The following is a 15,475-nucleotide window of genomic DNA, read 5'->3' as shown; positions in this document are numbered from 1 at the left end:
CTTCATTCTGGGGGCAGATTCTGCAAAAAAACAACAACCCAAAAATTGCAACAAATTTGCCCACCCCACCCCCCAAGAAAAGCTCAACAATTTTGCCAAAAAAAAAAAAAGCTCAAGGGATTTTCACTTTTTGGAATTTATCTCCTTATGTTGTACCCATCTGCACTCCTGCATCTATCATCTTATCAGGAGATCCGTTCCATACAATGTAGGAACAGGTCTTGTGTGGCACTCAGCCTTTTGAATACCTTCCTGTAATGTATCAATACAGTTTTATTATAGTTGCATTTTGTGATATATATGTATCGTAATTCTGTCCCATCCCCCCCCCCCAGTGCCTATATTTTGGTCACTGTCTTGGGTGTACCTGGTCCAGAAAGGTGGCTTATAGATTTTTAAATCGAAAAGTGAAATCAAGAACTGTAATCGCTTTGAATCTTCCTTCCTGGAGCTATATGCACTTAGCTTGCTTGGCCGCTGGGCAGCTCAGATTTGCCTATGATTCTGCATATCGCCTGAACTGGAAATGCATTTCCAGACCAAGCCTTATGAGGAACAGTTGAGGGAGTTGGTTATGTTTAGCCTGGAGAAGAGGGGACTGAGAGGAGATTGGATGTTGTTGTTGTTAAGTCGTTTAGTCATGTCCGACTCTTTGTGACCCCATGGACCAGAGCACGCCAGGCCCTCCTGTCTTCCACTGCTTCCCGCAGTTTGGTCAAACTCATGCAGGTAGCTTTGAGAACACTGTCCCACCATCTCGCCCTCTGCCGTCCCCTTCTCCTTGTGCCCTCCATCTTTCCTAACATCAGGGTCTTTTCCAGGGAGTCTTCTCTTCTCATGAGGTGGCCAAAGTATTGGAGCCTCAGCTTCAGGATCTGTCCTTCTAGTGAGCACTCAGGGCTGATTTCCTTCAGAATGGATCGGTTTGATCTTCTTGCAGTCCATGGGACTCTCAAGAGTCTCCTCCAGCACCATAATTCAAAAGCATCAATTCTTCGGTGATCAGCCTTCTTTATGGTTCAGCAATCACTTCCATACATCACTACTGGGAAAACCATAGCTTTAACTATACGGACCTTTCAAATATCTTAAGGGCTGTCCCATGGAAGAGGGAACAAGCTTGTTTTCTCCATCTCTGGAGGGTAGGACCCGAACCAAAGGCTTCAAATTACAGTGATACCTTGGTTCTCAGACGCCTTGGTAGTCAAACAACTCGGAACCCAAACACTGCAAACCTGGAAGTAAGTGTTCTGGTTTGCAAACTTTTTTCAGAAGCTGAATGTGTTCTGTTTTGAGTGTTACGCTTCCGTTTTGAGTGTTTATGCTGAGGTCTGCCTGTTTTTGCTATTTATTTTGCATTTTTGTTTTTGCCGCTCTTACGGTTTTGTTTTTGTGACTGTGTGGAATCCAGTTCAGCTACTGATTGATTGGTTGTGTGACTGCAGTACATTTTTTATTGCTTTCATTTTATGGTTCAATGGTCTTGTTAGATACTAAAATTCATGTTAAATTGCTGTTTTAGGGATTGTTTTTAAAAGTCTGGAACGGATTAATGCATTTTGCATTGCAGTCATACCTCGGGTTACAGATGCTTCAGGTTGTGTACTGGAATGGGTTACTTCCGGGTTTCGGGAGATCACGCATGCGCAGAAGCGCTAAATTGTTCTTTGCACATGCACAGAAGTGCAGAATCGCAACCCATGTGTGCGCAGACGGATTAATCCATTTTGCATTACTTTCTATGGGAAAGCGCGCCTTGGTTTTGGAACGCTTTGGTTTGGAACGGACTTCCAGAACGGATTAATTTTGAGAACCAAGGTACCACTGTACAAGAAAGGAGATTCTGACTTAACATCAGAAAAAGCTTTCTGACAGTAAGAGCTGTTTGACAGTGGAACGGTTTCCCTCAGGAGGTTTTTAAGCAGAGGTTGGATCTGTCAGGGATACTTTCACTGCGATTCCTGCATCGCAGTGGATTCCTTGCAATGCCACAACTCTATGATTCTGAGAGACCAACTTTTGCTTCCTCTTTCTCTCCCCCTTTCTCTCTTGCAGATTTTTATGACGATTACTCTGAAGGCCGGGAATGCGTCAACTGTGGAGCGATGTCCACCCCGCTGTGGCGGAGAGACGGGACCGGCCATTACCTGTGCAACGCTTGCGGTCTCTACCACAAGATAAACGGCATTAACCGACCACTGATCAAACCCCAGAGGAGGCTGGTAAGGAAACGCCTGCGCCAACCTAGGATGCCATCTCTGAACTTAGCCCGGAAGCGTGATCTCAGTTGCTGACAGCCAATTAGAAATTCCCATTTCCGAGTTTATGATATTGCATCATTGCTTGTTATATTTTTGCGTGTTCAGACCCAGAAACCTCTCCCCTAAATAAATTCACACTTGACTCAATTTTTGGTTTTTGGCAGAATTTAGACCACGACTTTATTGATTACAGAAAGTGACTGGTTGCATAGGCTCTGGTTCGACTAGCTCCCTGCCATGCAGGTAGCGCTGACCCAGGGTTCCAGTATAGATCAGCCAAGGGTGAAAACACCTGGATAAGCAGAAAGCCGGGAACAGGCTATCTCCACCACCCAAATGCCCCCCTGGACTCAGGCATGGGCACAGCCTCCTCACAGGGGTTGACCAAACCATCGAATCCCTGGATTCCTTTAATGGAATACCCTTCACATAGGGATGGCGAGAGCGTTCTCCCATCCCTATCACCTGAACCAGAGCCTATCCGCAACCTTACAAGTTGTGACGATTTGCTACGCGGCAGGCGAAACACAAATGGCAACAGCCAATCATCCAAATGGGGTAAATTCCTGCCGTGCCCCTGTCCCAATGACAGACAACACACGACGGCATAGCAAGGTCAAAGCCCTAAAAGTAGGGAGAGGTGGGCGGGTGTTCCGAATGCACACACCAAAAGAGGAAGCTCTGGGTCATGTGCATGGGTATAAATAGGTCCCTCAAACAGTTTAAACTGCGTCCCATTGGCCAGATTGCACGCAGCTTCGAGGGACCTACCAATCGGGTGTTGTGGCTGACCAATCGTACCCACCCACAACACAGGGAGTCGGTTTTCCAGGTCTCACCGCAATACATGCCCTCTTTAAGGGAGGACCTGATTTAATACAAAGGTTCCCAACGTGGACAGTAGCGCCCCCTAGTGGCGGTAGGATTACCTAGGAGGCGCTAAGATGCTTGAAGACAGTAAAAAGTAAAGTAAAAAAGACAGTAGGCGGTTTCTGGAGATGTAAATGACTATCAGATTCTGAACATCCCTGGATCAAGTTCATCAGTTTTGTTAAATTAATTAAACTAGTTTTCATTGGATTTTGGAGGAACGTGCAATTGATGGTTGCTGTGTTGTTTTATTGGCTTGTTAGTGGGTCGTGCAAACTGACATTCTGAATAACGCCTTTTGTAAGGGGTTGCAGGGACAGGAAAAGGGTGGGCCCTGAAAACACACGTCTCAGACGTCCAAAGTCAGGGTAGAAGGGACCCTAAAGATCATCCAGTCCAACCCCCTGCAATGCATTAATATGCAGCTGTCCCGTAAGTGGATCGAACCTGCAACCTTGGCATTATCAGCACCATGCTCTAACCAACTGAGCTATCCAGGTTGCATCTTCAGCATTTGCAAAAGCTGTGTAGTGAGGAAGCTAGGGGCACATCTATGGGGAGGGAATTCCACAACTTAGGGGCCGCTGCAGAGAAGGCCCTGTCGTAGGCCACTCCAGCTGAGCTTCTGAGAGTGAAGGAACAACCAAGGGGGGCCCTTCTGCAGATCTTAATACCTGAGGGGATCTGTAGGGAAGGAGCCGGTCTCTCAGATGCTTAGGGCCCGAGTCGTTTTGGGCTTTGAACCCAAACCGTGAGCATCTCGAATTGGGCCCAGAAACAAACCAGCAGCTGTTTTAGAACAGGGGTTGTGTGAGATCTAGAGGTGACCACAGACAGGAACCCGACCTCTGCAGACTTTAGGTATTCTTAAATAAGAATGGTTTGTCCAAGGCCACTGGTGAGTTAACAGCCATTTGTTCTCGCTTCCGACCCTTGTTCCCGCAGTCGGCTTCCCGTCGGATCGGGCTCTCATGCGCCAATTGCCATACCACTACGACCACGCTGTGGCGCCGGAATGCAGAAGGCGAGCCAGTCTGTAATGCCTGCGGTTTATACATGAAGCTCCACGGGGTAAGAGCAACGTGCCAAAGCAGAGCATTCATTTTGCAGTCTCTCTGGAGCATGGGATATGTAGTGTACGAAAATGACTTTTCCTGTGTGTTGAGGAACTATTTTATTTTGTTCAGTCCTTCCATTTGTTTCCTCACCCTCCCTCCACGAGGTAAGAGCAGCACACCAAAGAAGAACATACATCTTGCAGTCTCTCTGGAACATGGAATATGTAGTGTACATGGCACCATGGAACTACTGCCCGTGCTTGGCTTTTCTCTGTGGCGTGACATGCGTTGTGGAACTATTTAATTTTGTTCGGCCATAAAATGAAAAGAAAACGCTTATTCAATTAGTGCACAGTTACCGTATTTTTCGCTCCATAGGGTGCACCAGACCATAGGGCGCACCTAGTTTTTAGGGGGGGAAATAAAGGGAAAAAAATTATCCCCCCCCCCCAGCCCCAAAGAGCAAAGAAGCCAAGACAGCGAGCAGGATCCATCCCGCTGGCTGTCTTGGCTTCCTCTTTAGCCACGCGCAACCTCTCCAGCCGGGGGGCTGGGGCGGGGGAAGCCCGAGCTTCCCCCGACCCCAGCCCCCAAAACAAGCAGCTATCCACAAGCCTTCCGAGTGCAGCGGGAACTCCTGCTGCGCTCAGAAGGCTTGTGGATACCTGCCTGAAGCCCGGGGAGTGCAGCGGCAGTTGGCTTCAGGCTGCAGGCTGCTATCCGCAAGCCTTCGGAGCGCTCCAAAGGCTTGCGGATAGCTGCCTGAAAGCCTGCATTCACTCCATAGGACGCACACACATTTCCCCTTCATTTTTGGAGGGGAAAAAGTGCGTCCTATAGAGCGAAAAATATGGTAACACTGTGGAACTCCCTGCCACAGGATGGCCATCAAGCTAGATGGCTTTGAAAGAGGATTAGACAAAATTCACAGAGGAGAGGGATGTTGATGGCTTCTAGACACGGTGACCATGCTCTGCCCTTCACAGTTTGAAGCAGCAATGGTTCTGAATACAGTTGCCTGGAAACCACAGGAGGAAAAAAGGCTCTTGTGTTTGAATCCTACTTGTGGGTTTCCCACACGCATCTGGTTGGCCCTTGTGGGAAAAGGATGCTGGACTAGATGAGCCCTTGGTTGGATCCTGCAAGCACTTTTTACGTTCAGATGTTCTTAGCTTGTCTTCCTTGCGGTGAGATGAAAACCTGCTACGAAACAGTTCTGCCTCAGTTCCTGGCTTTGCAGCCCAGCTCCCGTTAGCCATGGACCGTTGTAATATTGGGAGGGGTTAATGTTCCTGGGCTTTTGTGCATGCTCTAAAAGGTTGGTGTCTCCTTAGGTCCCGAGGCCTTTAGCAATGCGGAAGGAAGGAATCCAGACCAGGAAGCGGAAACCGAAGAATTTAAACAAATCCAAGGCGCCAACAGGTGACGGCAGCATTGCTTGTTTCGCAAAATGTGTATATTGCTTCACAGCCCAAGTCCGAAACAAACAATTTGTACAGATCACAGAACCATAAAATTTTAGTCCCAACTAAAGAAGAATGGCAATTTAAGCTGATGGAATATGCGCAACTTGCCAACTCAACATATAATAATATACTAATAATAATAGTTTATTATTTATACCCCACCCATCTGATGATGATGATGATAATAATAATAATAATAATACCTTTATTGTCAATGTACAACCTGTGTACAATGAAATTAACAAAGGCACTCTGGGCGACTTCCAACAAAAGATTAAAAATACATTAAAACGTCAGTCATTAAAAACTTTCCTAAACAGGGCTGCCTTTAGATGTCTTCTAAACGTCAACAAGAAGAACATACATTTAGAGAAGATTGGAAAATGTTTATTGAATATGGGGGGGGGGGATTGTATACACTTGAAAAAGGTTGGCAGCATTTAGATAAAGTCAGCCGTGTGAATAAGTTTTGATGGATGTAATAATGGAATACTGAATGGTTTAGTTTATGTAAAATACGTAGGGATCTATGACATGCAAAATGAGCCATGGAAAGAGAAGAAGGGAAGTCATTGATATTTTAAGGATGTTCAAATGAGTGTTCTAAATTGTAAAACAGAAAGTTCGAACCACCAGCCTTCTGGTTAACAGCAAAATCCATGGTGCCACACAATTAATATTCCATAAATGATCCATAAACATCTTTCCGAACATCACAACATTGCAATTTATGTAATTTCAGCTGATTCCAGAGGACTTGAGCTGCAGTTCTAAAAGCCCAAGGGATAGCCACCAGATGCCCAGTTCGTTATCTTTGCAAAAAAACCCGGAAGGCTCCCCACCCCCCCGGATGAAAAAATTGACCACAACAGAATCCGGCACAGTCTCAAGACAGACCTAGTTTAATGCATTGTTGTCTTCTCCCTTCTCTTCTGCCATGCCCAGGGTCTGCCAGTAGCGACAGCCTCCCCTCGTCCGTCAGCTCTGCCCCCTGCACCACCACGACAACCACCACAACTGCCATGGAAAAAATGCACCCCATCAAAATGGAGCCGGGGATCTCCTCTCATTACGGGCACCCGGCGCCCATTCCACAGGTGAGGAAGGAAGGAACCGCCGCAGGAGGAACAGGGCAACAGGAAAAGATTGTGGGGCGATTATAGAATCATAGAACTGTAGAATTAGAGGGGACCCTGCAGGTCATTCTTGCAATGCAGGAATCGCACCTAAAGAGTCCCTGATGGATGGCCACCCACAGGGCCGGATTCAGCTTTGATGTGGCCCTCAGCTACTGAAGGTAATGGGGCACTTTATATGTCCAGTTGTCCTTTGTCAACAACAAATTGCAGCCGATTTTTGTGTTGAATATATGCTATGTGGTAATTTAGGTATCTCAAGCCATTTGCACATGCAGAATGTAGGTAAAGGTAAAGGTACCCGACCATTAGGTCCAGTCGTGACCAACTCTGGGGTTGCGGTGCTCATCTTGCTTTATTGGCCGAGGGAGCCGGCGTACAGCTTCTGGGTGGCCAGCGTGACAAAGCCGCTTCTGGAGAACCAGAGCAGCACACGGAAATGCCGTTTACCTTCCCGCCGGAGTGATACCTATTTATCTACTTGCACTTTGACGTGCTTTCGAACTGCTAGGTTGGCAGGAGCAGGGACCGAGCAACGGGAGCTCATCCCGTCGCAGGGATTCGAACTGCCGACCTTCTGATCGGCAAGCCCTAGGCTCTGTGGTTTAGACCACAGCACCACCTGCGTCCCTTGCTCTAGGGTATAATTCACCTCTATTAAGCATATTATTGTGTATAATTGCGAGTTGCTGCTGTTAATTACTTCCTTCCCCTGCGCTTCCATTGATAATCTGTTTTTCTCTCTCTTTCCACCTCCACAACCCCCCAAAATCAGGCATTCTCAGTCGCTGCCATGTCTGGACATGGACCTGCTCTTCACTCTCCCATGCCAAGCCTCAAACTTTCTCCACAGAGCTACCCGGTATCTATGAGCCAGTCTCCGCAGCCCAGCTCCAAGCAAGACTCCTGGAACAGTCTGGTCCTGGGCGAAAGCCACGGAGACATTATCACGGCATAACTGTCTCTGCGCTGCAGCTTCAGGCTCGGGATACGAAGGCGTCTTTCCACCATCAGACAACACCGCGATGCTTTCTTCGTTTCCTTTCGCTTGCTTTCTCCGGCCACTTTCCTGAGGGCTGTAGATCCCGATCCAACGGCTGGGCGCAGGCCGTCCCTTGAAAGCCTCTCCGAGGCGCATTCTTTCTCGCAAAGGATTCTGGGTACTGTGGTCCACACCTCACAGAGTCTGGATTCCCAGCAACCTTTGGCAAACTACCGTGCCCAGAATTCTTTGAGGGGAACGAATGTGCTTCGGAGGTGATTGAAGTGTACACAACCGTTCCAGATCATGCCGTCGAAAGGTTTTGTTTGGGGGCTTGCTTTGAAAAAAGACTTCGGTGAAGTTGCCGCCACACTTGGAACGAACGAGGTCTTCAGTCGCTTCAGAGCCTCAAATGACAACTGCCTTCAGAGAAGCTGACAGAAACTCCAGTTAAAAGTATGTATACACATGGACAAATCCAGCCCTGCAGTCTTTGACAGCACCCTTGTTGGCTTTTGCTATTAAATTCCCCACTCTGGCCCAGGAGGAGAGAAGACTCCCTTGCGCTGGCTTTCCCTGAAATACAGAATCCTAGAACCAGAGCATTTTAGTGTTGGGACCCCAAAGGTTCATCTAGTCCAACCCCTTGCAATGCAGGAATGACGATCATTTCCAAGATGATTCCCAGGGCAGGCATTGGCTGTGTGAATGTGTTTTCCAGACATCTGATCCTCATTGAAATACCCAAGGTCAGATACCTGCAAGATTGTGTGTCTGAGCTGTCAACAGATCTATCCCCTCCGACGGATCTTTCACCTTGCCCAATGTCCCTGGCAACCAGGTTTTTCCACGCAGCTTAATGATCGAATCTTGGAAAAGCAAAGCGATGGACATGAATTGTGCGAAGGCGGGAGGAGAAGAGAGAACATGTGGACCAAACTATACCCCAATACTTACGAGTGATGGGGGGACGGTCAGCGGCTGGCATCCCCCATGCACAAATCTGGCTCCTCTCAGTGGTGGTACTTGCCCACTCGGTTGCCAGCAGTCGATTCTTTGAAACAAAGGGTGAGTAGACTCACGGGGGACTAGTTGGGGCGTTGTCCCTCCATGACCCCCGTTTGATTGTCAAAATGTCCCCACCCACAGCGCAAAAGAACACTTGTTGCTGGACAGGACTCTCAAGGTACCGTCGCCGATGACTGCAACGCCGAATGAATACTTAAGATTTATTTGGGGTTTTCTCCTTCCCTGAATGGAGGACTGCAATCCCATAATAAGCCAGGATGGAAAAGGAGCTGCATTGTACAGCAAATGCCACAGATAAACACTAAGTGGAAGACTTCAGGGTCTGGAAAAAGACACGAGACCTGGGACAGAATTGTCGGGTTCTGGATACCACGCCCAGTGACTGTCGCAAGAGGAATCTCGTGCATCCAGCAGTTTTGCAACTGCCTGCACTGTGCCAGTGTTAATTTAATTGCTTTCCGACTTCTTGATTATGTCTCCTCCTCTTCCTCCTCTCCCCACCCATTGCTATCAATAAATCTTTATTATTATTATTTTCAAAGCAGCTGTGCCAAGGTTCCCACCAGGAATGGATCCGAAAGAGGGATTTCCTACCGCCCTTAGGAACACAGGACCTGAGTCAGACCACCGCTCCATCTATCTCAGTACTGTTGACACGGACTGGCAGCAACTCTCCAGGATCTGCAGACTGGGGTCTCGACCAGCCCTATCTGGAGATGCTGGGGATTCATAGAATCATAGAATCTTAAGAGTTGGAAGGGACCCAAGGTTAATCTAGTCCAACCCCCTGCAATGCAGGAATCTCAGCTAAAGCATCCATGACAGATGGCCATCCAACCTCTGCTTAAAAATCTCCAAGGAAGGAGAGCCCACCACCTCTGGTGGTATTCTGTTCCACTGCCAAACAGCTCTGACTGCCAGAAAGGTTTTTCCGAATGTTTAGTCAGAATCTCCTTTCTTCTAACTTGAAGCCATTGGCTTGAGTCCTACCTTCCAGAGCAGAAGAAAACAAGCTTGTTCCCTCTTCCATGTGACAGCTCTTTAAATATTTGAAGGTGGCTCTCATATCTCAGTCTCCTCTTCTCCAGGCTAAACATACCCAGCTCCTTCGACCGTTCCTCATAAGGCATAGTTTCCAGACCCTTGATCATCTTGGTTTCCATCCTCTGGACATGTTCCAGCTTGTCAACATCCTTCTTAAATTGTGGAGCCCAGAACTGGATGCAGTATTCCAGATGTGGTCTGACCAAGGCAGAATAAAGTAGTACTATGACTTCCCTTGATCTGGACACTAGACTTGGAACCTTGATTGAACCTTGGCCCTTCTGCATGCAAGGCAAATGCTCTCTCCTTGTGCTATGGCCTCCCCAAATTAAATTCTCCTTCATTCTCACACAAAATGCCCTTGCTTTTTTGAAAGGAAGAGTTGAAGTGTAGGTCACAGGTGGCACAGTCCTTAAACAGCAGCTCGCTTGATCGGTCATCAGCTTTGTTTGGACACAACGATTACCATCATTTAACCAACGCTAATCCTGGCATGTTTAAAAACAATATTGCAAAGCTGCTGTTTAACGCTGGCATTCCCACTCCTGCAAACATCAAGGAGCTATAAAGCTCTTGAGCCGATTTAAACAAAAGCAAGCCCAGCCTTGCCTATCTGAAAGCAAACAGAATGGCTTTATTAAGCTTAATCCTCAAAGCTTTTTGGTGCATTTTACACTTGACCTCGTTCGATTTGGCCCTCCTTTGCAAATCTTACAGGCTCCAGACTGTAATCAATTGATGGAGAAGATGGGTCAGCTCAGTCTTTAGATTAAAGTGGTTCAGTCATAGAGGGTGCATTTTGCATACAGAAGAAGCCAGATTTGATCCCCAGCATGGCTAGTTAACTGAATCAGATGGCAAGGGATAGAGAAGATTTGAGAGTCCCTGGATCAACGTCTTTGGACTACAACTCCCATCAACCACCGGAGGGCACCACCTTGGCAAGCACTGCCCTAGAGAGCTGCTGCCCATCATACAATACTAATCTAGATGGACATAAACACCTTTCCAGTTATAGTCTTCAGTTCTGCCTCAAAGAGAACTTTCATCTGGCTCCAAAGTTTGGACGTTTAACTGAGGCCACAAACCTTGTGTGACTCTCCCAGCCGAACCCTGGCTGGCGTTCTTCCTCAGTGGCACTCCCGTCAATCTGAAGGCAGCGTTTGGTTAGCAAGGCACAAGTTGGATCTGTTTGTGCCCAGCGCTGAAACGACAACGTGGTGGCAAAGGGCTTTCCTGCAGGAACATTTTTTAGAAGGCAGACATTTGCTTTTTGCCTCAGGTCCATGCATTTCATAAAGGGCCCACTTACATTTTCTCCAATATTTCAGATGCTAGGGAGTCCAAGATCCCCTGATCCCCTTCTGCCACCAAATGAACATTAATTAAAACACATCGCAGCTTTTGTAAAATCTCTGCCAAACCCTGTGTGCCAGTTTCACGCAGCTCATTCCCCTTCCCTGAAAGAAACAGTAGTTTTTCTGCCATGTTTGTGTGGATGGTAGGCATTTGTGAGGGCATTAAGCTTAATCGTTTACGTTGCTGCGGGCTGTTGTTCTTTCCCTCTAACGTGAAAAAATAGCCTTTGCAGCCTCTGTGGCTGTCACACTTGCAAGGATGAACTCATGGTGTAACTTCTTCCCCGCTAAACATTCCAGGAACTGTAGCAGCTGGGGAGGCTGCAAATTATTTACATGTGCAAGCACCTTGTAACAAAAATGGGAAGACCAACCTTCAAACCTCTACACCTTAACAGGAGAACATTGGCTGTCATTTTTGGAACGGAATTAAGACTTATAAACCTGTCGGTATGTTGTCTTTTGGTTAAAAGAAAAGAATAAAATAAAATATAGATACAGTAAAATAAAAGGAGAATTCCCTGGATGCCTAGATCCAGGTTTGGGGGCGAGTACTCTCTTGTGAGAGAGCCCCAGCAGAAATTTAAAATCACAAATGTATGCAGCAAAGTCAAGCATGGAAACGGAGGCTTTAAAATATCCGCTTCTAAGTTGCTTCCAAAGTTCCCCAATTCCCTTAGCATAGAAAGAGACCATAGATTTGGCAAGTCAAAAAATGGTTTACTTACAAACTCTTCAAAGGTCAGATTCATGTGCTTTTCCATACATCAGTCAGAAAACACGGGCAGTCAAACTTAAGATTAGTTCCAAAGTGGTGAAAGTTCCTAAATTAATTGTATAGAAACACAAAGATGGTTTGCTTAAGCCACGCGGTCTCCTTACCGGAAGGGTTCACATGATACAAGTGTGGTGGAAAGTGGGAGAACCAAGAGTTTGATAGTCCTCCCTTTGAATGTGAGCAGAGGTGACCTTGTCAAACCTTGCAGGACAGCATACACTATGGTCTTAATCCTTCCATGCATTAATTCGAGTTGAGCATGTTGGTTACAAATCCCAGGGGACAGTGCCAGGGTTTGGCTGTATTTTCATTTTTTTAAAATTATGTTTTTCATCATTCAGATGCTTCTCTAAGGGAGCCTCCTTTTGTACATATGCGGAGCATGCCGAAATTTGCGGAGACGGAACAGGCATGAACTTTTCATCCCACAGGGCTGTTTTTTTCCTATTCTTTTTAATATAGTACATTACTCAAAACGTGTGCCCTAAAATTCAGCTGCGCTGAAAATTTATCCCGTGTTCCAGCTCCAGCCATTTCCGGAGGCTTATTATGGGGTGCAGCAATTGCCCTTGCTCTGACAGCTGGTCTGAGGAGAGGGGTGGCTCCTTCTCCTGGAGAGGAGGCAAAAGACAGGCAGGGACCTGATCCATCGTCAGAGGGAGGTGCCATCCATCAGTTTGCAGGGGGAAAGAAATTGCTTTCTGAAATTATGAAAGGGGTAGAAAATCTTGGGTGAAATTCTCATGGCTTTTTGCTGTGCATACCTTACTCTCGGGATGTGGGTGGCGCTGTGGGTTAAACCACAGAGCCTAGGACTTGCCGATCAGAAGGTCGGCGGTTCGAATCTCCGCAACGGGGTGAGCTCCCGTTGCTCAGTTCCTGCTCCTGCCAACCTAGCAGTTCGAAAGCAGGTCAAAGTGTGAGTAGATAAATAGGTACCACTCCAGCAGGAAGGTAAACGGCGTTTCCGTGTGCTGCTCTGGTTCGCCAGAAGCGGCTTAGTCATGCTGGCCACATGACCCGGAAGCTGTACGCCGGCTCCCTCGGCCAATAAAGCGAGATGAGCGCCGCAACCCCAGAGTCGGCCACAACTGGACCTAATGGTCAGGGGTCCCTTTACCTTTTTTACCTTACTCTCAGGGTGACTGAGGCGTTTGTGGGCAGTTTCTTCCCTTCTGCAAAAGAATGTGTTGCTCTCTTCAGCCTTGCTGTTTGCCTGTGTTTCCCCAAACCTCACGACATTCTCAACTTGGCTTTCCCATTTGCACGAGAAGGTCGGGTACTCTCTATTCTGCAACTGCTCTTTTTGGGGGGGTTTTGCATGAAATTTTATTAACTTTTAAACAAATCCATGTGGATTATTTTTTTTTAAAAAAAAAGTATAAAGGGGAAGACTTCCCTCAAAAACAAAATCAGCAGGCACCCTTATCTCCAGCAACTTGGTAGCTAGCTTCCCCAGTTTTCTATGCTTCAATTAATGCCCAGGGGTAGATGTCATAAGTAAGGCATTGCAGGGGGTTGGTCTAGATGACCCTTCGGGTCCCTTCCAACTCTACAATTCTATGAATCTGTGACTCTTCCCATGGGGCTTTTCTTAAAGATAAATAAATCAGGTAACCAGGTAGGCTGCAGAGCACTGGAGAAATGTCGAATGTGACCCTCCCCGTTGTTTTCATCACTCTGTGCCAAGAAACACTTCACCTGTTGAATTTCCATGTATTTTGTTTTACAAAAGAGGTGGCAGCCAAATTTCGATGTGTTCTAGGTTGACCCATGCTGCAGCTTAGCTGAGGATGCAAACCTGTGCCTTTACCGCGCCAGGCTGCAGGAGGGAGGTTGTATTACGCAAGACTTCCACCATGCTGTAAATAAATAAGTTAACAGACACCTCCCTGCAGTTAGAAAACTAGCTTATCAGGGAGAGGGCTGGAGGGGAATGTTTCTCCCTGACTTGTTAGTTTTCTATGTGCAGGGAGTTTGAAGCATTTGAATATGTGAGCCCCACCTGCAGGTGGAAGTGCTGGAGTCCAGAAACAGGTTGACCACCTCCAAGTCGAACTACTTTGAACTACAAGTTGAACTTCTTTGAACATAGTTCGCCCTAGTTGGCAGCCCTGGATGGTTAGGCTAGGGAAATTAACCAGCATCTTTGGGCCAATAAACTGGTTGATAACCTTGAGTGACGTTCATACCATTTCTTTAATAATAATAATAATAAAAACAATCCATGTATTTTTAGTGTGATAAGAGTCTGTGGAAAGGTGCTGTTCCAAGAAGATGCTTGCTTGAATGGTCGATGGCGAGGCAGGAGCCCGAACAAGTTTAAGATTATTTAAAGTTATAATATATACGTGTGAATATCTCTCTCTATATTATGATGCAATATGACTACCGATCTGCATACTGACTTCACCTGTTAGAATGAACGGAAATAAATGGACAGGCATTCATTTCCAAATCGAGAAAGTCTTCCTTCTTTGTCCTTTCGCGTCTCAAAATCTCTTCGTTGCAGCGATGAGGGTGCCAAAAATCCAGAGTTCTGCGCATGCACACGCACACTAGAAAGCAACATTAGAAAGCAGCAAAACTTGCTAGTACGTACTGCAACTGCAAGCACATTTGCAGTGCGAAGCAGGATCTGATATGGTTTCAAACATTTTGCAGGTTGAAAACTCAAATTTTGCACCAAGAGAAACTGAAATCTGGGTGAGTTACAGAAGTTCAGCATAGGTACATCATTTATGTTGTTTTGCATGATTCATATCATCATCATCATTTTTATTTTGTATACCGCCTTTCTATCTTACAATACTGAAGGCAGCTTACAAGCTGAAGAAGCAAAAAATGTACATCTTATAACAATCTAATGCAATACAAAAATGTGATAATGATACATAACTTTGAAGTAAGCAGCCTCCATCAAAAAAGTAACATTCAACAATCATTAGAATAGTATAAAATAATAATATCAACATATAAAAGTTAAACAGAAATCCACTCAACAGTTACAATAATATCTAAACTATAATCAATAAAAAAATGGCAAGCCACAATACATAAAACAATACAATACACATTGAGAAGCAGAGAGTGGGGCAAGGCAGGTGGAAGGAGGCCTTGCCTGATGGAGTCTCTCCCCTCACACCACACCACACTATGTAATAATAATAATAATAATAATAATAATAATAATAATTTATTTATACCCTGCCCATCTGGCTGGGCTTCCCCAGCCACTCTGGGCGGCTTGCAACAAAATATTTAAATACAGTAATGCATCAAACATTAAAATCTTCCCTAAACAGGGCTGCCTTCAGATGTCTTCTAAAAGTCTGGTAGTTGTTGTTCTCTTTAACATCTGTATGGTTTTCCACCCCCCATTTTATCCTCGAAATAAACCCAGTGAGGTTAGGCTGAGCAACAGCGATTGGCCTAAGATCACCCAGTGAGCTTCATGGCTGAGTGAGGATCTGAACCCGTAGCCCCCAGGTCT

General features: G+C 46.2%; 1 protein-coding gene across 1 annotated transcript in view; it reads left to right on the top strand.

The window, feature by feature from the left end:
• The window catches only part of GATA4 (GATA binding protein 4), a 60,234-nt gene extending 45,794 nt beyond the window's left edge, over positions 1–14,440 (top strand). Inside the window, exons 3-7 of the mRNA XM_083605411.1 lie at positions 2,056–2,222; positions 4,077–4,202; positions 5,524–5,611; positions 6,601–6,752; positions 7,567–14,440. Coding sequence (XP_083461537.1) covers positions 2,056–2,222; positions 4,077–4,202; positions 5,524–5,611; positions 6,601–6,752; positions 7,567–7,749 — 716 coding nt within the window. The 3' untranslated portion in view covers positions 7,750–14,440. The remainder of the gene's footprint in view (positions 1–2,055; positions 2,223–4,076; positions 4,203–5,523; positions 5,612–6,600; positions 6,753–7,566) is intronic.
• The last annotated feature ends 1,035 nt before the right edge of the window (positions 14,441–15,475 follow it).

The sequence above is a fragment of the Podarcis filfolensis genome (genome assembly GCF_964270895.1).
Source record: "Podarcis filfolensis genome assembly, chromosome: 3".
NCBI classification, from domain to species: domain Eukaryota; kingdom Metazoa; phylum Chordata; class Lepidosauria; order Squamata; family Lacertidae; genus Podarcis; species Podarcis filfolensis.
The sequence above is the reverse complement of the archived record's forward strand: the minus strand, read 5'-3'. Positions and strand labels throughout refer to the sequence as shown.